We start from the raw sequence: 23,993 nt of genomic DNA on the forward strand, positions 1-23,993 counted from the left end.
TCACAGTGTTGGTAACAGTTCTGGCGCGCTGTGATAAATGTCCCGCCCTCCTCCTCTTAGACCAGCTTGTGTGATAGACAGAACACTGGCTCTTTCACACAAGCTAGTCTAGGAGGAGGAGGGCGGGATATTTATCACAGCGCGCCCAAACTGTTAACACTGTGATCTCCGTGACACAGCGTGATCGCTGTGTTACAACCTGCCGTGTAACCAGCGTTGCCTGTCAGGGTCGACTCGGGTGGGCCAGTTAAAAGTCCTCCGCGGGCCGTAGTTTGAGGACCCCTGGGTTAGAGCATTGAAGTCAAGATTCAGTAGAACAGCCATAGAACGGAATGGAAAGGTTAGAAATGATAGCCTGCATAATTCTAATGGCAGGTGCACTTTAAAGCAGGATGGAAAGAGACAAACTATTTTGGATGTGTAATTAGAGATGTCAGCTCATTCTTAAAGTGCAGTCATATCATGAGTTATGTTCCTTGTGCTGCTTTTTATGTTTGTGACTTTGGCTACACTTAGGCTTCAACCAAAAAAAAAGGTATCATTGTCTATAAAATGGCAATTTTGCAATGTACAGGTAACAAGAATCCTTTAACCCACTCTGCATACCATTAAAAAATTCTCAATGCCTCACAGTGATCACGTAACCACTGTGATTGGCTGTCACAGTGGTTACATGAATGAGAGCCAGTCCTGGCAACTACCTATAACTAGCGAGGACCTAGAACTGTCTTTCACAGCTTGATCTCTGTGCTGGGAGCATGCTGTGAGTGCAATCTCAGCACAGAAACATTGGCCGTCCAGTGACGCACATGTGCATCGTGAGTGTTGAAGCCCACTTTTTTTGCCACTACACATGTGATGTGCTGGAGGCAAAAGGTTAAATCTGTGGTGCCAAGATGGACAACAATGAGCTCTGTTTAAAAACGGTGTGTGACCTTTGTACAAGACTGTGGTTTTGCAATGTTGTCCAAAAATGGCATATAAAAATGATTTAGTGGCAATTCTTACTGACACCATTGCGACCATTCATGCAGGTCACCTTTACTGAAAATGTCTCTGTTTGCCAAGTTAGGAATGGGAAAAAGGAGAAATAGGCACCAATTCAGCAGACATTATACATTACAGGAGCAGAGAATGCAAGATTTTGGGGCTTTACAGAGTAAATGTAGCTGCAGTTGTCCTCTAAGGACATTGCCTAGAAGGCATAAAATTCTCTGTACCAAGAGGGGATGCCAGCTATTTTGTGTGTTATATTTAGGTACACAGTCAGAATTCAGCTTGGTTACGCCGAGCACTTAAAAACATTCAAGAGAACCATAATGGGCACTTGTGAAAATCTGAATCTATAATATTGCAACCTCCTCTCAGGGATTGTGTTGTTTTTATTATAAATGCTCCCTGTTAGAGCAGCAGCAATGCCAGCTCCATTTGTAAGCTCTCCATGGAGAGTGATCTCATTCCACCCTGAGCAGAGCTGTCAAAACACCTGGGAAACTCCAGAAGACACCTGATATTTCAGGGTTCTCTTCTAGTTTTCCAACAATTGTATCATATCTCCTGGGATGTTCTTCATCTCCTGAATTTAGTTGAATAACAGCAGTAACATCAATGCAGAGACAGCAACAGTACATTGCTGGAAGAGAAGGAAACAGGGTTAAGCCTCATACACGCGCTCAGACTTCCAACTGACTTTTACGTGGATTTTTCTCCCAATGGGCGTTGGCCGTGAACTTGGTATGCATACACACAGCAGGACTTTTTCAGCCAACAAACAGGAACATAGTGACGTAATAGACGTACTACATGGTTTTTCTGCTCTTTACCACCACCACCCTTTCCTCAACTTCTGCTATTGTTGTCTGATCTTTAGCATTGGTTCTGAGCATGCGTGTTTTGTACTTTGGACTTTAGTCCAATGGACTTGTGTACACACGATCGGATTAGCCGACGTAGGATATTTGTTGCTGGAAAGTTTGTCTGTTCTCACAGTGAACATTTGTACGATGAAAAAGCAAAAAAGTTTGTCTGATGGAGCGTACACACGGTTGGATTGTCTGCTAAAACATGTCCGTCAGACATTTGTTGTCAAAAAGTCTGATCATGTGTATGGACCTATAGTGCCCATTTTGACGTTTCCTCCTTCCCTCTCCAGTCACAGCATGGTCAGCCAGAGAAAGGACTAAAAATCAATTGGTAACCAAAGCCATAGGGAATCAGGTATGTTAGGATCTGATCAGAGTATCAGACAAATATCACCAGTCACAATTTTGGGAAAGGTTTAATTTTGCCCTTTCATCTCCTATGCTGTACATGCTTCCTCTTAGGCTGCAGTATGGGGCCCATTACCAATAACAAGCAAGTATCACTTGGCCTCTTCCCTATACTCCACAAGGCTGCCCTACATGGCTACCTGCATTATGCTACCCATTCGCAAAGTGCAGGCTGTGGTGTGGAGTGTTCTAAAATCAGGAAGGTAAGATTTTCCATTCCAGTTCTCCAGGGAAGGCAAAGCTGTGTGGCTGACCAGGTGAGCCTCTAGAAAGACATCATTAGCAAAGAAGGCCTTGATGTTACAGCTACATTAAAAATTAAATTCACAAACTATACGTTCTTCCCCAAGAGGAAAATACTACTCTAATGGACACCCAAAAGCAGAACTCCAAAAATATATATAAAAAAAACACACACACACACACACTTTTCTCTCCTCTAAACCCAGGATATCATAGACACACACACACATCCCCTGGGGTGCATCATCAAGCTAGTCTGGTCCCAGGAGTATGACAGCACTGAACAGAGAAATGGAAGGACCCCTGAGATCACTGGATGAGCCAGAAGATCTTTTCCCCTGCAGCTGCTGTCACCTTTTGAAATTAGATACCTGTCAATTAATAAATTGTAAGTCCCATCTGCCACTACAGCAGACAGACATTTAGCTTTCAATTAAACATAAGTGTGGTGAAAACCGCACTATTAGTTCATTGACACTTCCTCTAGCTCTGTAACTACCTCAGTATGGACATAGAGCTAAAGGAAGAATCTGCAGGAGCCTGGCATTGCACCCGCAATTCACTGATCGTAGTAGCAATGCTTTGCAGGACGATTTGTAAAATAATAATAAATGCACTTTTTTTCCCTTTCTGTGTGTGTGTGTATATATATATATATATATATATATATATATATATATATATATGCTTTTATTTTTAATAAAAAGTTGGACTTAGCCTTAAGATCCCTTTCACACCGAGGCGTTTTTCAGGCGTTTTAGATCGGGCCTGAAAATCGCCTCTCACCCCTCCCCAGTGTAAAAGCCTGAGTGCGCTTGGGGACAGGAAAAAAAGTCCTGTAAGCAGCATGTTTGGGAGCGGAGTATACACTGATCTCAAAACACCCTTCACATTGAAATTAATGGGCAGCTCTGCCGAAGTGCCTGCAAAACGCTTCAGCAGCACTGCCTGCAACACGGGCGCTTTTAACCCTTTCTTCGGCCACTAGCCGGGGATAAAAGCACACTGCTAGCGGCGGAAAAGTGCTGCTAAAACTATTGGAGCTTTACCACTAACGCACCCCCGCCCCAGTGTGATAGTAGCCTTAAAGTAAACCTATCCAGGGAGCACAAAATAATGGGTGTTAAAAATATGGATAGCAATTTAAATTCAGAAAAGCTTTCAATTCTACTCAAAAAACAGCAGCTTCCAACTGAGGCTTCTCACACCATTTGAGAAATTTGAGAAAAAGTCAGCATAATTCCTGCAGCCAATTGGCTTTGGATGGTCGTATTGCTAGTGAAGGAAAAATATAAACTAGGTTATCACAAGCAATGCAAACCTTTCCATATAGGAGTAGCTCAGGGCCATCTTTTCCATTGGGCACGCTGGGCAGTTGCCCGGGGGCCCCGCTTGCCTGGGGGGCCCCACCGGCTGCCCAGCAACCCCAGTAAAAAATTGTGGAGAGTGACGGGTTAGAACTGACCATGCCCAGTTTGCGGAAATCACAGAGAAGATCCGGTCCTCCAAGAGTGCGGGGGGGTTGCTGATATAAGGGGGGAGTGAATGCAAAAATGTAAGGGGGCACTGATATAAAGGTTCCCCCTCCTATATTAGTGACCCCCCTTACCTTAGTGCATTTACTCTACGGAAGGTGGTCTCTTGTCACCAGAGTGCCCCCCACATCAGAGTTCCCCTTTACATCAGAGTCTGCAGGATTCCCCCTTACAATGCAAGGGGGAACTCAGTCTGCGGACCCTGATGTAAGTGGGAAAGAAAAAGCAGTGGACTCTGATATAAGGTGGTCTCTGGTCACCAGAGCCCCCCTCCACATCAGAGTTCCCCCCCTAGATCATGATCTGCAGCATTCCCCTTTACATAAGAGTTCCCTTTCACTGTAAGGGGGAATCCTGCAGACTCTGATGTAAGAGGAAACTCTGTGCTGGCTGGGTTATAGTAACCTGACCTTCATGTCAATGAAGACAATTTTTTTTTACTTTTGTTTAACTTAAACACATTGCTAATAGCACCAGTTATATGTTTATCGTTTAAATACTGACATTTGCATTGTTCGGCACTGAAAACTGTAATTTTAGGTACTTTTTTTGCAGTGGCAGTAAAAAATGTGGTTCTGCCAGTAAATTTTATGATTTTTGTCAGTAAATTCTCGTGCGTGATTGTGTAGACAGGGCCCCAGTGCACTGTATTGCCCTGGGGCCTATAATGCTCTTAAGATGACACTGGAGTAGCTACTATTCTTCAGGACCAAAGTGCTCAGGCTTTGTGTGCCCAGTGGACCATCTGAGGCGTTTATCCCTTTTATAAAGTATGAATCACATCTCTGATTAAGCCATCTCACAACGCTTTGTAACAGAACAAGGCGGCCGAGCCGTTCCTCTCATGTTTGGAAAATACCTCTCCTTCTGTTACGATTCATTGAAATTCTGCTCAGCCAGTGAATAATTTACCTTCCATGCTGAAGGATTTAATCAGTTTCAGAGCACGTTATCGGAATTGTATTAGGGGACAGAAGCAAATGAGCAGGTTTCTTCCTATCTCAGGGTACAGCAACATGGGCAAAAAGGAAAAATAAATGTGCCGTCCTCATTGTGTGCTAAATAAAGCATCTTGTTCTGCGATGATGAATTATGAGAGGAGAGATAATTCACTGGCGCAGCCGACTAAGGAGAGTAAATTAGCAGATGCTGGAAGCGTATCGCCGAGCAGACACAACACAGGAAAAAGCCACAAGGCCATAGAGAAAAATCAGGGGCCTCTTCTTTCAAACCCGTTTGATTTAAGTCTGGTTATTTTTGGTGGGTCATCTGCCAGCTGAAAAATTTCAGGAAATTGGTAATGAGACAGGTGAGGCTATATGTTGTGTCCCATCATCATGGAGGCAGATAAAGCCTAGTATAAGGCTACATTCACAGCAGCAAGGTAGGCCAGTGCGAACTGTAGTAGCAGAAGCCAAAGAATCCTGCTGTGTTAGTGTGGCTGCAGGTTCACTATAGCCACAGGTTGCCAACGGCTTCACTTGTGTGTCCAGCAGCGATTACCGCAGGTATTCACTGGCTGTGCGGGCAGTGACTTGTCATTATAGTAAACAAATCCAGCGGCAACACTTAGGCCCTTTCACACTGGGGGTGTCGGTAAAGCGCCGCTATTTTTAGCGTCACTTAACCGTCGTATTTGCAGGGGTATTCGGCCACTAGCAAGGTGCTTTTAACCCCCACTACCGGCCGAAAACAGGTTAAAACCACCCGCAAAGTGCCCCTGCAGAGGCGCTTTGCCAGTGGTATGGCCGCGCTTCCCATTGATTTCAATGGGCAGGAGCGGTAAACAGACCGCTCCTTCGCTGCTCCAAAGATGCTGCTAGCAGGACTTTTTTTTACCATCCTGCTAGCGCACCACTCCAGTGTGAAAGCCCTCTGGGCTTAGGTGGCGCTTCCTGTTTTGTTCCCCTGTCTTCCCCTTACAGAGCCGACTTTCTCTGAGGACAGCTGCCGCCTACCATCCTCCTATCCCTCTCCTCTTCTCCTTTAAAGGACTGGTTATTACCACATATTAGAATATGGACTAAAGAACTGTGACTGTTTTTTAGATCTATCCTCTGTCCATATCCATTTACATTTGTTATGCACTAGTCTTTTGCGCTGACAGTTTTTCTTATTGTTTTTAGTGTCCCTGTTCTCTGTTTCAGGGATGATTCAGGGGCAAATTTTTGCCTGAATTCCACCCTGAAACTGAGCCAAAGACACACCGTTTCTGTGCAGGCCGCTCCGCAGAGGAAATAAAAGATGTGTACCGGCTCCATAGAGAGCCGGTCACATTCTCCTGTCATGCGAATTGGATGCAGAGACAGCCACATCCAATTCGCATAGATGTGAAACCAGCCTTAAAGCGGATCTCCACCCTAAAGTGAAGTTGCGCTGATCGGTACCCTCCGGTGTCACATTTGACACCTTTCATGGGGGAGGGGGGTGCAGACAGGTATTTGCACCCACTTCCGGCCACACGTCACGGGCAAAAGACGGGTTTTTTCTGACATCCCGTCCGTCCCCCGTTGTGTGCTGGAAACACTCGGCGCCCAGCACACAGCGGGAGCCAATCAACGGGCGCAACACGATTCGCGCATGCGCCGTAGGGAACCGGGCAGTGAAGCCGGATCACTTCACTTCCTGGTTCCCTCACCGTGGATGGAGGGGGGAGCAGCAGGGTGACGAGCGATCGCTCGTCCTCTGCTGCGGACGCTGCTGGACTCCAGGACAGGTAAGTGTCCTAATATTAAAAGTCAGCAGCTGCAGTATTTGTAGCTGCTGGCTTTTAATATTTTTTTTGAGCGGACATCCGCTTTAAGAAGCATTTAACATCCTTTGTTATGCAATTTGTACTGAATGTCAATGCACATCATAACAGTTTAACTTATGTTGATATGCATCCTGATGGTTTTACATGCAGCATTGTAAGTCCTAACAGAATATTTGTTCTGATTTGTTTTCATTGATTTAAAAGAAAAAACGCAAAGGTGTGAATCCAGCCTTAAGGGTGACAATGCTGCCTGAATCCTGAGCATAAAAAGGCAATGTTGTCATCCATAGACCAAAAGTACTGGGCCGGGTTTTTAGAGCTGGCAGTAGAGCAGTATTTTTCCATTCAGACACCAGGGGGTTTAAAAAAAAAAAAAAAAAGTATTTCTCTCTACCACAAACCCCACAAGGACATTGTATCCCGACAGTGGGGCCTGGCACTGTCCGAATACATTGATTAATGTCAGCGGCATTAAGCCGGAGCATCAAATCTTGCTGTTGATCTCCCTGGTAGTGTTGAAGTTTTTTCCAACCCATTTTTGCTGGACAGATTGGTCCATGTGTAAATATTGACATAATGTATAGATTACATGTGTGCACACACACACACATGGATGTAAGCTTGAGGTGGGTGGATGGGCACACCATGGTGAGGCTGCCTTTCAAGCAGCATTGCAGAATAGTAATATGGCACCCTGGCGGGCAGAGATTAGATCCCTCCGGTTGGCACAAAGCACAGAGAACTATGAATTATTTATAATGACATTTCATTCAGCCAACACCACATGATAATGTCAGCAAAACTGGAAATCCATTGCAATGCCCAACAATCAGTCCTGAACGGACATACTTTTACAGGAATTGTATAATCTTGTTAGCATTTTATTAAAAATAAAATAAAAAAGTACATAATAGAAGCTCTGTGTGAATAAGGCCTATTTCACTGAGGCTGCATTCACACCTGAGGGTCGGGCGTATTCATGCTAATTTGCGCGTTTGCATACAGCGTCGTGCGACTTTTTTGTACTTCGACGTTTTTTATTTTAGCCAATAGGAAAAATTATCATCTTTTCATCACTTGTTGCTATGTTGGTAGATTTTTTTAATCTTCTGCCTGGGTGAAAAGTTCTATTGATTAAAGCGAAGAGAACCCCCATAGCAAACGCTCGTTGTCGCGCAAGTCGCTTGAATCGAGCATTTCCATTACTTTCTTTGGGAAGTGGAAACGCTCAAATACGCCCAAACTGCCCGATACGCGCGACAAAAAATAGTCCGGAACTTGTTTGAGCCATCTCCATAGGGTATAATGTATTCTCTAGCGTATTTGAGCGTCGTGCTTCAGGCGACAAATTGCTCAGGTGTGAATGCAGCCTTGAGCTTCAGTGTGAACAGCGCCTCTTACTATTCAGCTCCAGTTTGTAAATGCTGAATACAGATCCTAATGGGAATGTGAATTTCCTTTTTAAACAAGCTGCTATCAGACTTTGAACATGCTTCAAAAAGGTTGTAAAGCTTGTTAGCAGCTTGTTTAACCACTTCCATACCAGACACTTATGCACCTTCCTGCCCAAGCCAAGTTTCAGCTTTCAGTGCTGCCGCACTTTAAATGACAATTGCGCGGTCGTGCTAAACTGTACCCAAAAATTTTTTTTTAATTTTGTTCCCACAAATAGAGCTTTCTTTTGGTGGTATTTGATTACCTCTGTGATTATTTTTTTTTGCGCAACAACTAAAAAAAGACCAAAAAAAGGCTCTTTACCGAGATTGGAGATGCAGGGTGTCAGACTGACACCCGCATTACAGCGCTGCGCGCCCCCACGGGAAAGCGCTGGCATGTTATCCTGCTGGACGTCAATAGACGTCCAGTCAGGATAACACAACCACTTCCCGGAAGTCAATTTACTATTGACCACGCGGGAAGTGGTTAAAGTGGCCAACCAACACTCCCATTAGGATTCCTGTTCAACATTTACAAACTGGAGATGAATGTTTTTTTTAAGTCTAGGTTCACATCTATGCGGCTGCGCTTGATGCGTTATTCAGGCACTTTTTCAGTACATTTTGCATTTTTAAACAAGCGTATTTCATACATTTTGTGTTTTACGTTTCTTTTCTCTTTAACCACTTGCCGCCCGATGACAGATTGACGTCGGCAAAGTGGTTTCAATATCCTGAGTAGACGTCATATGACGTCCTCAGGATATTGAGCCGCTGCGCGCCCCCGGCGGCGCGCATCGCGGCGATCGTTGTTGCAGGGTGTCAGTCTGACACCCCGCAACACCGATTTAGGTAAAGAGTCTCTCACGGAGACTCTTTACCACGTGATCAGCCGTATCCAATCACGTCTATCAGTGCCCATCCATGCCGCCTATCCGTGCCGCCTATCCGTGCCGCCCATCAGTGCCTCATATTAGTGCCCATCAATGCCACCTCATCATGACCGCGCAATTGTCATTCAAAGTGCAACAGCACTGAAAGCTAAAAATTGGTCTGGGCGGGAAGGTGTATAAGTGCCCTGTATGGAAGTGGTTAAACGCACTGCCCTTTAAATTCACTTTCTGACAAACCTAGCCAGTGGTTGCTGGGGTCTGCGGGGGCCCCCATATCCTGTCCTCCCCCCACATGAATGGGTATCGGGTACACCGTACCCCTACCCACTCACCAAAATTCCTTTAATAGCAGTTCTGTCTTCTCTAGCCGTCTCTTCCCGTCATCTTCTCCTTCCCGCCATCTTCTCCTTCCCGCCGTCTCTTCCAGTCGTCTTCTCCTTCCCGCCGTCTCTTCCAGATGTCATCTCCTTCCCGCCGTCACTTCCAGTCGTCTTCCCCTTCCCGCTGTCACTTCCAGACGTCTTCTTCTTCCCGTCCTCACTTCCAGTCATCTTCTCCTTCCCGCCATCACTTCCAGTCGTCTTCTCCTTCCCGCCATCACTTCCAGTTGTCTTTTCCTTCCCGCCGTCTCTTCCCACTGTCTTCTCCCTCACAGAACGGCGGTCTGCCCTGTTTACATAGGCAGACCCCTGTTCTGCCTCTCCTGTGAGCGATCGGCTGTGTCCAATCACTGCGGGAGGGGGTCCCCGGCGGCATGCTCCCTAGTCCCACTGCACAAAATCACGTATCTGTACGTGATGTCACGCAGGGGGGCAACCCTGCTGCAGTATATCTGCGTGGGGCAGTCCTTAAAGTGTAAGCTCACCTTTACAGAAAAATTTGTAAGGTGAACTTACACAGGACCCCCTCCTCACCCCTAGTCCCACTGACTTGCAGCGTGATGATCTCCCGTTCTGAGCCCTGCTATAGCCGCTTCACAGCGTATAAATCTCCTCAGCATTCAAGCGTCTTCTTCCCCACTAAGAGGACAGGCTATGCGGGTTCTGATTGGTCACCGCTGCCTATGTGATGGCGCAGGGATATTACAGGAAATCTGAAATCTTCTCAGACCCATTGACAGAGTACAGTTTTGCTGCCTGTGTCAATGTAAGAGAGATTCAGCTCACTTCCTGCCCGTGACACAACAGACTGTGGGGCAGATCCAGAAAGAATTGCATGGGCGCAGCGTATGTGACATACGCTACGCCGCTGTAACTTACTTTTTGTAGCTTTGAATCCACAAAGAATTTGCGCCATAAGTTACGGCGGCGTAGTGTATCTCTCGCGGCGTAAGGGCGCAGATTTCAAATTGGGCAGGTAGGGGGCGTGTTTTATTTAAATGAAGCGCGTCCCCGCGCCGAACGAACTGCGCATGCGCCGTCCCTAAATTTCCCGCCGTGCATTGCGCGAAATGACGTCGCAAGGACGTCATTGTTTTGACTTGGACGTAAATAACGTCCATCCCGCGATTCACGGACGACTTACGCAAACGAAAAAAAATACGCCACGAAACAGCAGCTTTAACTTTACGCCGGAAAAAGCCAACTAGAGACGACGTAAAAGAATGCAACGGCCGCTCGTACGTTCGTGGATAGTCGGAAATAGCTAATTTGCATACTCAACGCGGAAAACGACGTGAACGCCACCCAGCGGACGCCGAAAAATTGCATCTTAGATCCGAAGGCGTACGAAGAGGTACGCCTGTCGGATCTAACCCAGATGCCGTTGTATCTTGTTTTGAGGATTCAAAACAAAGATACGACGCGGGAAATTTGAAAGTAAACCGGCGTATCAGTAGATACGCCGGCGTACTCGCTTTGTGGATCTGCCCCTGTGAGAGGCAAACTCAGGACACAGAAACAAAAACCTGCAGAAATCCTCACCCTTCTTTATTCTAGTTAAAACTAGAAGGAAAGAAAACGTTTTTTTTATTGGCGTTCTCAAATATCCAACAGTGTGATAGGAACAATTGTAACAGTTTAGTGCAGTGTTTCTCAACTCCAGTCCTCAAGGCGCCCCAACAGGTCATGTTTTCAGGATTTCCATTATTTTGCACAGGTGATTTGATCAGTTTCACTGCCGAAGGCTGGGTTCACACTACTACACTACTTTCATCCTACTTTGCTCTGCTACATTGGTCCTACATTGGTCCTACATCCATCCTACTTTCATGAACAGGATACTACTTTGGTCCGACTTCAATGATATTCAATGGGCCTGAAGTAGGATCAAAAGTAGTACAGGGAGCATTTTCAAAGTCAGACCGACTTATGTAGGACACTACAAGACGCTCTCATAGGGAAACATTGAACACCGAGCAAAGTAGGATGAAAGTAGTGTAGTAGTGTGAACCCAGCCTTAGTAATTATCACAGCCATTTCATCTGAGGAAAATCCTGAAAACATGACCTGTTGGGGCGCCTTGAGGACTGAGAAACACTGGTTTGGTGAAATATAATGCCTTTTGCAGTGAAATAATGATTTCAGAGGGCTATATATTAGATTAAACAAGGGACAATTGTGGAATTAGGCTATGCTCACATTATGGCAGGTCGGGATGGACACATAATTGCATACATTCCTGTTATGCAAGAGACATGAGGGGGTGCCATTAATTCTTAATGGCACCCCACATAACAGCAAAACACCCACATTTTCACATGTGAGGTAATTTTAAAAATAGGTTCCCCATGTTTCTGCAGGTAGGGAAGCCCATTGAAATGAATGGGATGCTATATTGAAGAGGGAGCTACACACCAATCACCAGAGTGAAGGCACAGAACCCACAATGAGGTGACAACATACCCACAGAATGCAAAACTCAGAGAAACTCCAGTTACTGAGTAACAACAATACAAACTCAGAGAAAAAATATTGATACATAGGTAGGACCAAAACAACAGCAAGGAAACACAATGCTTACAAATGTGATAATTCATAAATTACCTTTAGAGACACAGTGGCGATATCCAGGTCGGAAGCTGTATGGCACAAAGGAAGTGTCACCCTAGTTGTTTGCCTATATGGCACATACATTCTGTACATGTGAAGGACACGGCTCAGTTTGTGGTCTCACACACATCTCCCTGACTGAACCTGTGAGATGATTAGCTGAAGTCCCTGACTCACCTGGCCTCATCAGCCCAGAACCTGTGTAATGTCCACATGTGGAGATGCAGATAGCTGCCTAATTGCAGCTTGAGTCTGGAAGGCAGTGTAGTCTTCATACATGGCCACACAAAACATATGAAATACACAAACAGGGGCAGAAAATAAAACTACAAATTTTGCCTATACTTTTTCTTTGCTTTACTGTAAAGGTTTGTTTACACTTGCCTCAAGACATCATGTTTGACACACTTGTGTTTAAAGCACTCTAAATGCCAAACAAAGCAGCTGTCACTAGGACCCCTTTCACACGCTTTTCAGGTATTTTATCGCTAAAAATAGTAAAAAATATCCTCTTAAGCCACCCCAGTGTGAAAGCCCCAGTGCTTTCACACTGGGGCAGGGCGCTTGCAGGACAGAAAAAAAAAATGCAAGCAGCATCTTTGGGACGGTGGGTGTGGGGGAGCGGTGTATACACTTCTCCTCCACTGCCCCTGCCCATTAAAATGAATGGGCAGCCCTGCTGAAGCACCTGCAAAGTGCTTCGGCAGCTCCGCAACACGGGCGCTATTAACTCTTTTTCTGCAGGCCGCTTCCAGTTAAAAGCACTTCGATAGCGGCCAAAAAGCGCCGCTATAACAGCAGAAAAAGCACCACTAACGCCCCAGAATGAAAGGGGGCTAAATAAAATGATTACCTTACAGTCCTGTTCACACTGTTGTGTTTGCTTTACTTCAAAAATGTTACCCTCTGTGGCTTTTATCTTGCTTCAACGCTTCTCCAAAGCCCCCATACAAGTCCTTCAGGCCTGGTTCACACCTATGCATTTTTTAGTGCGTTTTCAGTTTTGAAGACACACACTACAGTACTTTTAACATGGTTTCCTATGGATGTAGTTCACATCTGTGCATTTTATGGAAAGGGCCAGGAATTGATTTCTGGTTTTTGGTTCCATAGGCTTCAATGGATCAAAAATGTGTACTGAAAAATGCAAAATGCACCTGGAATATGCAAGCTGCAACCTGCATAGGTGTGAAAATGGCCTAGTCAGGAAGTGGGTAAATCCATGCAGGGCTGAAGTGCTTAATGAAGCTTGGCAAATGCCCTGTATGTATGTTTTGGTTTTCTATTTCTTTCAAAGGGGAAGGAATAATAATGTAATCAATTAAAAGTGAAGCAAAGCTAACCCTGATTTAACCACTTCATTACTGGGCACTTAAACCCCCTTGCTGCCCAGACCAAGTTTCAGCTTTCAGCGCTGACGCATTTTGAATGACAATTGCGTGGTCATACAACACTGTACCCAAATTATATTTTTATCGTTTTTTTCCCACAAATAGAGCTTTCTTTTGGTGGTATTTGATCACCTCTGCGGTTTTTATTTTTTTGCGCTATATACAAAAAAAGACAGAAAATTTTGAAAAAAAAAAACAAAATTTTTTACTTTTTGTTATAATAATATCCCAATTTAAAAAATAAAAAAATAAAAATGTTCCTCGGTTTAGGCCAAAACGCATTCTTCTACATATTTTTGTTAAAATACGCAATAAGCGTATATTGATTGGTTTGCGCAAAAGTTATAGCGCCTACAAAATAGGGGATAGATTTATGATTTTTTTTTTATTTTTTACTAGTAATGGCGACGATCTGCAATTTTTTTTTGTCAGGCCTGCGATTTTGCCGCGGACATATCGGACACTTTTCACACAATTTTGGGACCATTCACATTTATACAGCGATCAGTGCTATAAAAATGCACTAATTACTGTATAAATGTGACTGGCAGGGAAGGGGTTAACCCTAGGGGGTGAGGAAGGGGTTAAATGTATTCCCTGGGTGTGTTCTAACTGTGTGTGGAGGGGGACTGACTGATGGAGGTGACCGATGCTGTGTCCCTATGTACATGGGACACAGCATCGGTCTCCTCTCTCCCTGACAGTACGTGGAGCTCTGTGTTTACACACAGAGCTCCACGTCCCTGCTGTCACCGCCGATCACGGAAACCAGGCGGACATCCCGGCCACCAGGCACGCGCATCAGCTTCCCATCGATGCGCCGGGCACAGTGTTTCCCCGCTGCGCGCCCCCAGCGGCGCTCGCAGGGAATGTAAATAGCAGGACGTCCACCCGGCACTTGAGAGCCGCGCTGTGGACGTCTTTCGTCTATATCGCGGGTCTCAAGTGATTAAAGCTCTTCTTCTGCTGCAGGTGCGGTAAGGTCTGATTCACAACTATGTATTTGTAGTGCTTTTTGCAGATTTGCACTACAGTCCATTTACCATGGTTTCCTATGGAACACGTTCTGTAGTGCAAATCTGCAAAATGCAAAAAGCGCAAAAATGCATAGGTGTGAATCAGGCCTTACCGCACCTGCAGCAGAAGAAGAGCTTTAATTCAGGGTTAGCTTTGTTTCACTTTTAATTGATTACATTATTATCCCTTCCCCTTTTAAATAAATAGAAAACCAAAACATACATACCGGGCATTTGCCAAGCTTCATTAACCAATTCAGCCCTGGATGGATTTACCCACTTCCTGACTGGGCCATTTTTTGCTATACGGCAGTGCGTCGTTTTAACTGATAATTGCGCGGTTGGGCGAAGTTGTACCCAAATAAAATTGACGTCTTTTTTTCCCTACAAATAGAGCTTTCTTTTGGTGGTATTTGATCCCCTCTGTGTTTTTTATTTTTTGCACTATAAACAAAAAAATACGTACATTTTTAAAAAAAAACAATATTTTTAACTTTTTGCTATAATAAATATCCCCCCCAAAAAAAATATTCTTGGTAAAAAAAATCGCAATAAGCATATATTGATTGGTCTACGCAAAATTTATAGCATCTACAAAAAGGGAATAGATTAACGGCGTTTTTATTATTATTATTTTTTTTTTTTACTAGTAATGGCATCGATCAGCGATTTTTAATCAGGACTTTGACACTTTTTTGGTACAACAATTATACAGCGATCAGTGCTATAAAAATGCACTGATTACTGTGCAAATGTCACTGGCAGGGAAGAGGTTAACATTAGGGGGCGATCAAGGGGTTAAATGTGCTCCCTCATGTGTTTCTAACTGTGAGGGTATGGGACTGACCAGAGGAGGAGCCAGATCGTTGTTCCTACTTAGTAGGACAAGACGATCTGTCTCTCCTTCTCTGTCAGAACAGGGATTTGTGTGTTTACACACACAAATCCCCGCTCTGGCTCTCATGCCCACGGCAATCGCGCCTGCCAGCCATGCGCATCAGGTTCCCCTTTGTGCAGCGGGTGCCTGCTACAGCTCTTAAAGGAGCCATCATATTGGGTACGGCGATTTGCGCAGCAGTGTCACTATGCTAATCAGGGCTCAAATTCTGTGGGAACGGAGTTCCTGCACTTTTTTCACAGCAGGAACTCCGTTCCCTTTGCAGGACTAGAGCAGCTGAGAGCAGCCAAGCCGCCCGAGCCAATCCTTCACTAAGCGGCGATGCCCAGCTCGAGTCACTGTCAGGGGCAGGCGAACCTTAGTAATGCTTTATGTTACTGGCTGCTTCCTGTATATGGATTCATCGAGTAGTGTGCGGGTATTCCGCCACTTCCTCGATGCCGCAATGTCTCCTGGGAGCTTTTGTCATTGTTCCCAGGAGACATTGCAGAGGTCTGCCACGAGTTATCGCGGGATTTAGAAAGAAGCAACACTGCGACATCGAGGAAGTGACGGAATTCCCGCACACTACCTGATGAATCCATATACAGGAAGCGGCCAGTAACATAAAGGATTACTAAGGTACAGTGGATCAAAAAAAAAAAAAAAACATGCGGTTTAGTAATTATGCATATGAGCGTATCATTTTTTATTTTTTTTTGGTGGGGGAGTGAATCTTGGGTGGGAGTTCCCACACTTTTTTCCCCAGGACTTGACCCCTGATACTAATGTATATCGGCGTGAGCCAGTTGGCAAGTGGTTAAAGCTTCAAAAAAGCATGTTGAAGCTGTAGGCGATTTAATGTGTGTTAAAGTTGAAGCAAGTGTAAAGGAATAATACCCTGCTGAAGAACTGATAGGACAATAAAGAGAACCTGGTCAAATATAAATATGGGAGCTGCCATTGCCAACTTGTTTTTTAAGGTGCATGCTCCAGGATTTGTAAAATGACCCTGACTGATTGAAACTGGAACTCCTGAGCTGCATACTAGTTTGGAGTCAGTGAAGAAAGGATGGGGAGGACAGTTGCTTTATTATATAGCTATATATTTTCAGGTTCTCTTGAAAATGTTGGGGCTCTACTGCACATGCCATTTTTATAATTCTACAAGACCGTTAAGGAACTCCTACTATCAATGGGGCTTTATTTGATATTGTTATTGACACACAGAAACTAATGGCATGTTTGCCAGTAGAGGTGGGCTTGGGTATGTTTGGAAACCCACCTGCCCGACCCCGCCAGGAAACCAACGCTGCACACCAAATGTCTCACTGCCTGTGATAAGCGTGTGCAGTGCATCCTGGTGGGATTGGACAGGTGGGATCCCAAATATGCTTGAGCCCATTCCCATTTGCCAGCATTAGGTCAGGCCGTGGATAGGACTTTTAGCTCTTTGGGCTCACTTTTCTCAAGGGCACATAGAAAATAATGTGCCCGGGTCATACCATACCACCACATTTATGTGTGTTGTGGTGCATTTTTACACCTCACCTCACAGCAGCATAAAGTTGGATGAAATGTAATTTTGTGACAATTAGTTTAAAAAGAAAAAGAAGTGCATTGCTTTGTAAAAACACATTGCACTGCCACAAGAGGGCTGGTGTGTTCTTTAAATGAGCAAATATATATCTTTTAGAAACTTGTACATTTAAAACTAACATTCAGACATTTATATTATATGTTTATTATGATTTGTTCCCAAGCCAAACCCCACAAAAAAATATATTTTTGAGTGGACACTAATGGGTTGGATCACACTTCATGTAATCTCTCTCTCCTGTGATGGCCTTTCCCCTGTAAACTATGAGTTAGACTCAGAGACATTTTACGCCGGCGTATCTATTGATACGCCGCGTAAGTTAAAGGATGCACTGTCGTATCTATGCGTGGTATTCAGGGAACAAGATACGCCTGATTTTCTGCCTTATCCGACCGACGTAAGTGTTAGTACGCCGTCGTATCTAGGGTGCATATTTACGCTGGCCGCTAGGGGTGCTTCCGTAGATTTACGCGTAGAATATGTAAATGAGCTAAATACGCCGATTCACAAACGTACGTGCGGCCGGCGCATCAATATTAGCTGTTTACGTAAGGCGTACAACCGGCGTAAAGTTACCCCTGCTATATGAGGCGCAGCCAATGTTAAGGTATGGACGTCGGAACAGCCGTCGAATTTTACGTTGTTTACGTAAGTCGTACGTGAATAGGACTATGCGTAAGTTACGTTCACGTCGTAGGCAGTGTTTGACGTATCTTAGGCATTCTATCCGACTTGATTCTGAGCATGCGCACTGGGATACGTCCACGATTTGCATGGGGTTACGGCTCATTGTAATACAACACGCCCACCTCCTTCCAAATTAGAATTACGTGGGCGTATGCCGGCCCATTTACACTACGCCGCCGTAACTTAGGGAGCAAGTCCTTTGTGAATACAGTACTTGCCTCTCTAAGTTACGTCGGCGTAGCGCATATGAGATGCGCTACGCCCGCCTAAAGATATGCAAATGTCTCTGAATCTAGCTCTATGTGTCTTATTTAATAAAGGTGTCAGTCTTATTAGAGTAGGGTGATGCCAGCAGCTGCCTTTGTAATGCCCTGCCGGGCAGCAGTGACCACACAAACCTAAAATCTTCTTGGGAGGGTCTGGCCTTCAATCCAGAACTGTCCTCCATAGGCAATGGAGTCACTTTTATTTACTGATTTACCGCTCTAGTATTAACCCCACGCCAGCAGAAATCCTAATCAAATTGTGGATGGCTCCTTCCCACATGCAGCCAACCTTTATCTGCAGCATCCTGTCTGTCCTCATTAGTTGCTGGCCTACCCATAACCCAATATTCCAGGTATCTGTAGAACCTCAAAATGTTCTGTCTGTCTCTGCAGTAGCTTCACGTACAACAAAATTAAGTTAAGTCTAGAAAGATCTGGTGACAGAAGAGATGAGAGACGCCAATGGAAGACGCAGATGTGACACTTAATATCATGCAGGTCACCTCTCTGGCTCTGCTCCTGCGTTTTTTATATCCAGCTGCTGAGACCAACAAAGATTTGCATTGTGGATTATTCCCAGATGCTATCCCCCACCCCACCCTGTAGAGATTATTCCTCACGTCTCAATCACTGCTGGTTTTCAATAATTAATGCTACTTTGGAGCCTTAATGAAATCTCAGTGATGATGTACTTACAAAGATATGAGCCATTAATACATCTTTCAAGACATAAACAGGGAAATAAATGTTGCAGCTTTTACTAAAAATCTATTGTAAAAAACAAACAAAAACAAAATAAACATAACATCATCTACATCAGGGTGACTACCTTCTTCCCCTGCTTCTATATGTTTCTACTTTTTAAACAGTCTTCAGGCTGTCATGTTTTTCAGGTGCATTTTCCTGTGTTTTGAAGTGTATGTGTAGAAAGAGCGTTTTTTGTATTTCACATTTTGGATAGAGTAGGAAGGAAAGCTTCTGTCAAGTTTTTATTGCTGTCTGTTTCTCTGTTAACTGCCAAAAAACACACACAAGAGGGCACAACGCCTCGTGCATTACCACCACACAATTTATTGAATTCCAAATAACAAATTGATACTCACAAACAAATAAGCTACTACTACTGAAAAGTGTTTCAGGGCTCCGAGGAAGGGGGCTTGACTCCCGAAACTTGTTAGTTTTTTAATTTGATGTTTTCATGATGGGACTCACCGCCCAAGGCTGAAACATATGAGTTACAAGCCTGTTGATTTTGTGAGTATCCATTTGTTGTTTGGAATTCAATAAATTATGTGGTGGTAATGCACGAGGAGTTGCGCCCTCCCGTGTGTGTATTTTACAGGTGACTAGCGATTTCCCAATCTGTGGAGGGCTGCACCTGAAGAAGCATTGCGTACCTAATTATCTTATGCAGCACTATGATTGAGCGCTGGAGTGTTTTTTTTTTTTTTTCATCCTGGTGATGATTGTCATTGAGTCCTAAAGGAAATTGAAATCCTAGAAAATGTTGTGTTGTCACCAGAAAAACACAGGGAATGTAGATCCTCTAATGGGGACACCTTTTCTGGTGACATCTAAGATGGAAATTGCCCCCCATCTTGCATGCAGGGTTTGTACATGTCTCCACACTATCCAAAACAAAAAATGGCTATACCTACACTTAAAGACATACATTAAACCTTTGAATTTGTCTCTTGGCACTTGTTGTCGTTGGAGATTTACCCTCACTTTCTAGTAAACAAAAAGTGAGGGGAAATTTCTCCAAAGGAGTCCTGGATATCAATAAAATCCAGTAGGGGTTCTATCCCTTCCACTCTTTCACTCTCAAAACTTAAAGGAAAACTTATTAGTGGCCATATACTATGAAAAAGAGCAATACACAACAATGCAAAAAATGCAGAAAATGTAGTTTAATAATTAAGATTTGTAAATGTTATGTACATCAGTGATAACGGCACCAGGACAGAACTAATTTGTAACTTTGTATTTTGCAGCCTGTGGTAAGTTGACCGGAATCAGTGAACCAGTCACAATGAAGACATCTGGGTCCAGGTTTGGCTCGTGGATGACTGACCCACTGGCACCAGAAGGAGATAACAGGGTAAGCAATGCATGTTTCCTGACTCAATCTCACTAGTCTTCCCAAACACCTGAACTATCAATTTGTCAATAAGGAAAAGTACATGTCTACCACTAGGGATGAGCCGAACATACCCGGGTTCGGTTCGCATCAGAACGTTCGAACAGACCGCGGGTTCGCGCGAACATTTAGAACCCCATTGAAGTCTATGGGACTCGAACGTTCGAATTCAAAAACGATCATTTTAAAGACCAATATTCAATTTAATGTTGGTAAACGTCTTTCAGAACCCGGGTCTTGCCCCAGGGAACATGTATCAATCGAAAAAAATATTTTAAAAACTGACGTTTTTGCGGAGCAGCGATTTTAATGATGTTTAAAGTGAAAAAAAAAAATGAAAAATTCCTTCAAATATCACACCTGCTGTGTGTCTCTAGTAGTGGCACATGTTTAGAAATGTCCCTGCACAACATTAAATTATTATAAGAACAAAGTAATTTAATACTGGTTGCGCACGTGCTGTGTGGGAACAATATCTCGATTATTTTAGGGGTGGTGGGGGGGTGGCATTATCTTTTTGGGAAAGCAAAATTGTAGAAAAAAGGGCACCCCTCAAACATACTGTAATTGTAGCGCAACAAAGAGCCACGTGCAAAGTATTGCATCAAAAATTGTTATTAGGCGCCCTTGTTACACAGGGGCATAAAAATGTGTCCGTAGGCGCAACATAACACTGCAACCCCTCCCAATATCTGTAATTGGAGCGCAACAAGGAGCCACGTGCAAAGTATTGCATCAAAAATTGTTATTAGGTGCCCCTGTTACACAGGGGCATAAAAATGTGTCCGTAGGCGCAACATAACACTGCAACCCCTCCCAATATCTGTAATTGTAGCGCAACAAAGAGCCACGTGCAAAGTATTGCATCAAAAATTGTTATTAGGCGCCCTTGTTACACAGGGGCATAAAATGTGTCCGTAGGTGCAACATAACACTGCAACCCCTCCCAATATCTGTAATTGGAGCGCAACAAGGAGCCACGTGCAAAGTATTGCATCAAAAATTGTTATTAGGCGCCCTTGTTACACAGGGGCATAAAAATGTGTCCGTAGGCGCAACATAACACTGCAACCCCTCCCAATATCTGTAATTGGAGCGCAACAAGGAGCCACGTGCAAAGTATTGCATCAAAAATTGTTATTAGGCGCCCTTGTTACACAGGGGCATAAAAATGTGTCCGTAGGCGCAACATAACACTGCTAATCTCCCAATATCTGTAATTGGAGCGCAACAAGGAGCCACGTGCAAAGTATTGCATCAAAAATTGTTATTAGGTGCCCCTGTTACACAGGGGCATAAAAATGTGTCCATAGGCGCAACATAACACTGCAACCCCTCCCAATATCTGTAATTGGAGCGCAACAAGGAGCCACGTGCAAAGTATTGCATCAAAAATTGTTATTAGGTGCCCCTGTTACACAGGGGCATAAAAATGTGTCCGTAGGCGCAACATAACACTGCAACCCCTCCCAATATCTGTAATTGGAGCGCAACAAGGAGCCACGTGCAAAGTATTGCATCAAAAATTGTTATTAGGCGCCCCTGTTACACAGGGGCACAAAAATTGTGCCTTATGCCACGTGCAAAGTATTGCATCAAAAATTGTTATTAGACGCCCCTGTTACACAGGGGCACAAAAATTGTGCCTTAGGCCTTAGGCCACATGCAAAGTATTGCATCAAAAATTGTTATTAGACACCCCTGTTACACAGGGGCAGAAAAATTAGGCCTTAGGCCTTAGGCCACGTGCAAAGTATTGCATCCAAAATTGTTATTAGGCGCAACATAACACTGCAACCCCTCCCAATATCTGTAATTGGAGCGCAACAAGGAGCCACGTGCAAAGTATTGCATCAAAAATTGTTATTAGACGCCCCTGTTACACAGGGGCACAAAAATTAGGCCTTAGGCCATGTGCAAAGTATTGCATCAAAAATTGTTATTAGGCGCCCCTGTTAAACAGGGGCAGAAAAATTAGGCCTTAGGCACTGGTGGCGGAGCACAGAAAAACTAAATTTCTTACTAGCTAACAGCATGAAAAGTGAGGAGGAGAAGGATATTCCATCAGCAGCACAACAGGACAGTCACTCAGCAACAGCAGTCTCAAAGGGATCTGATATTTCAACACAAAATTCTTATTCAGTAACATCAGCATCAGGTGCTTGGTAGCCGGTGTTGATCCAAGCCTGATTCATTTTGATGAAGGTCAGTCGATCAACAGAGTCGGTGGAGAGGCGTACCCTGTGATCGGTCACAAAGCCTCCAGCAGCACTGAATGTACGTTCTGAAAGAACACTGGATGCAGGGCAAGCCAGTAGCTCAATTGCGTACTGTGCAAGCTCTGGCCAGTGATCCATCCTCAAGACCCAGTAAGCCAGAGGATTTTCCGTGGGGAAGGTGTCCAAGTCGGATCTTGCCGCTAGGTATTCTCGGACCATGTAAAGCAGACGCTGGCGATGGTTGCTGGAACCGGTCAGACCTTGGGGCTGCGGACTAAAAAATTGTCTGAACGCATCGGTCAGACGGCCACCTTCTCCACCGCTCCTTCTCTGACTCACCGAAGCCTCAGCAAGACGTTGTCCAGGGCCAGGTTTTGGTAATCCCCCCGGTTCTGGGAACGCATTGCACAGACCCTTCTGCAAGGCCTCCCGCAGTAGTTTCATCTTCTGCTCCCTCTGCGATGGCAACATAAGATCCGTTACCTTACTCTTGTAACGTGGATCAAGGAGAGTTGCCAGCCAGTAATGATCCCTCTCCTTGATAGCACGTACACGAGGATCCTTACGCAGGCTTTGCAGAATCAGGGAGGCCATGCAGCGTAGGTTTGCTGAGGCATTCGGGGCACAGTCCTCTGGGTCACTGAGGACGACAGGATCCTCAGCCACCTCATCCCAGCCACGTAAAAGTCCACGTGTTCCTTGGGACTGTAAATGATCCCTTGAAGACTGCTGCTGTTGATGCTGAGTGCTAGGCTCCACCTCCATGCTGCTGATACAATCCTCCTCCTCCTCCTCTTCCTCATCCTCCTCCTCCTCTTCCTGTGTTCCAGGTGGGCAAGCAGGAACAGTGTCTGGATAAAGGGGGCCTTGAGAGGTAAGGAAGTCCTCCTCTTCCTCCCTCTGTTCTGCCTCAAGGGCCCTGTCCATTATTCCACGTAGGGTGTGCTCCAACATGTGAATAAGCGGGACAGTCTCACTGATGCATGCACTGTCACTGCTCACCATCCTCGTGGCCTCCTCAAATGGTGACAGGACAGTGCATGCATCCCTGATCAAGGCCCACTGGCGTGGTGAAAAAAACCCAAGCTCCCCTGAGCCAGTTCTGCTGCCATATTGGCACAGGTACTCATTGATGGCCCTCTGCTGCGTGTGCAGCCGCTGCAGCATGGCCAACGTAGAGTTCCATCTGGTGGGCATGTCACAGATTAGGCGGTACTTGGGCAGGTTGTATTCCCTCTGGAGGTCTGTCAGCCGAGCAGTGGCATTATATGACCTCCGGAAATGCACACAGACTTTCCTGGCCTGCCTCAGGACATCCTGTAAGCCAGGGTACCTGCCCAAGAACTGCTGCACCACCAAATTGAGAACATGCGCAAAACAGGGCACATGGGTGAGTTTTCCACGTCGCAGGGCAGAGAGGAGGTTGGTGCCATTATCGCTGACCACCATTCCAGGCTTCAGCTGGCGTGGCGTCAACCACCTCTGAGCCTGCCCCTGCAGAGCTGAAAGAACCTCTTCCCCAGTGTGGCTCCTGTCTCCCAAGCACACCAGCTCTAGGACCGCATGGCATCTCTTGGCCTGCATTCCTGCGTAGCCCGTCGTACGCCTACGGAGCACGACTGGTTCTGAGCCAACATCACCACAGGAAGAGGCCACAGAGGAAGAAGAAGAGGAG

At 45.0% G+C, this 23,993-nt stretch overlaps 1 protein-coding gene across 2 annotated transcripts in view; it reads left to right on the plus strand.

The window, feature by feature from the left end:
- The window catches only part of OLFM1 (olfactomedin 1), a 103,857-nt gene that overhangs the window by 70,661 nt on the left and 9,203 nt on the right, over window positions 1–23,993 (plus strand). For both annotated transcript variants that reach the window (XM_040324094.1, XM_040324093.1), the window contains exon 5: window positions 19,954–20,060. In XM_040324094.1, the coding sequence (XP_040180028.1) occupies window positions 19,954–20,060 (107 nt within the window). The remainder of the gene's footprint in view (window positions 1–19,953; window positions 20,061–23,993) is intronic.

The sequence above is a fragment of the Rana temporaria genome, chromosome 9, assembly GCF_905171775.1.
Source record: "Rana temporaria chromosome 9, aRanTem1.1, whole genome shotgun sequence".
Taxonomy (NCBI): Eukaryota; Metazoa; Chordata; class Amphibia; order Anura; family Ranidae; genus Rana; species Rana temporaria.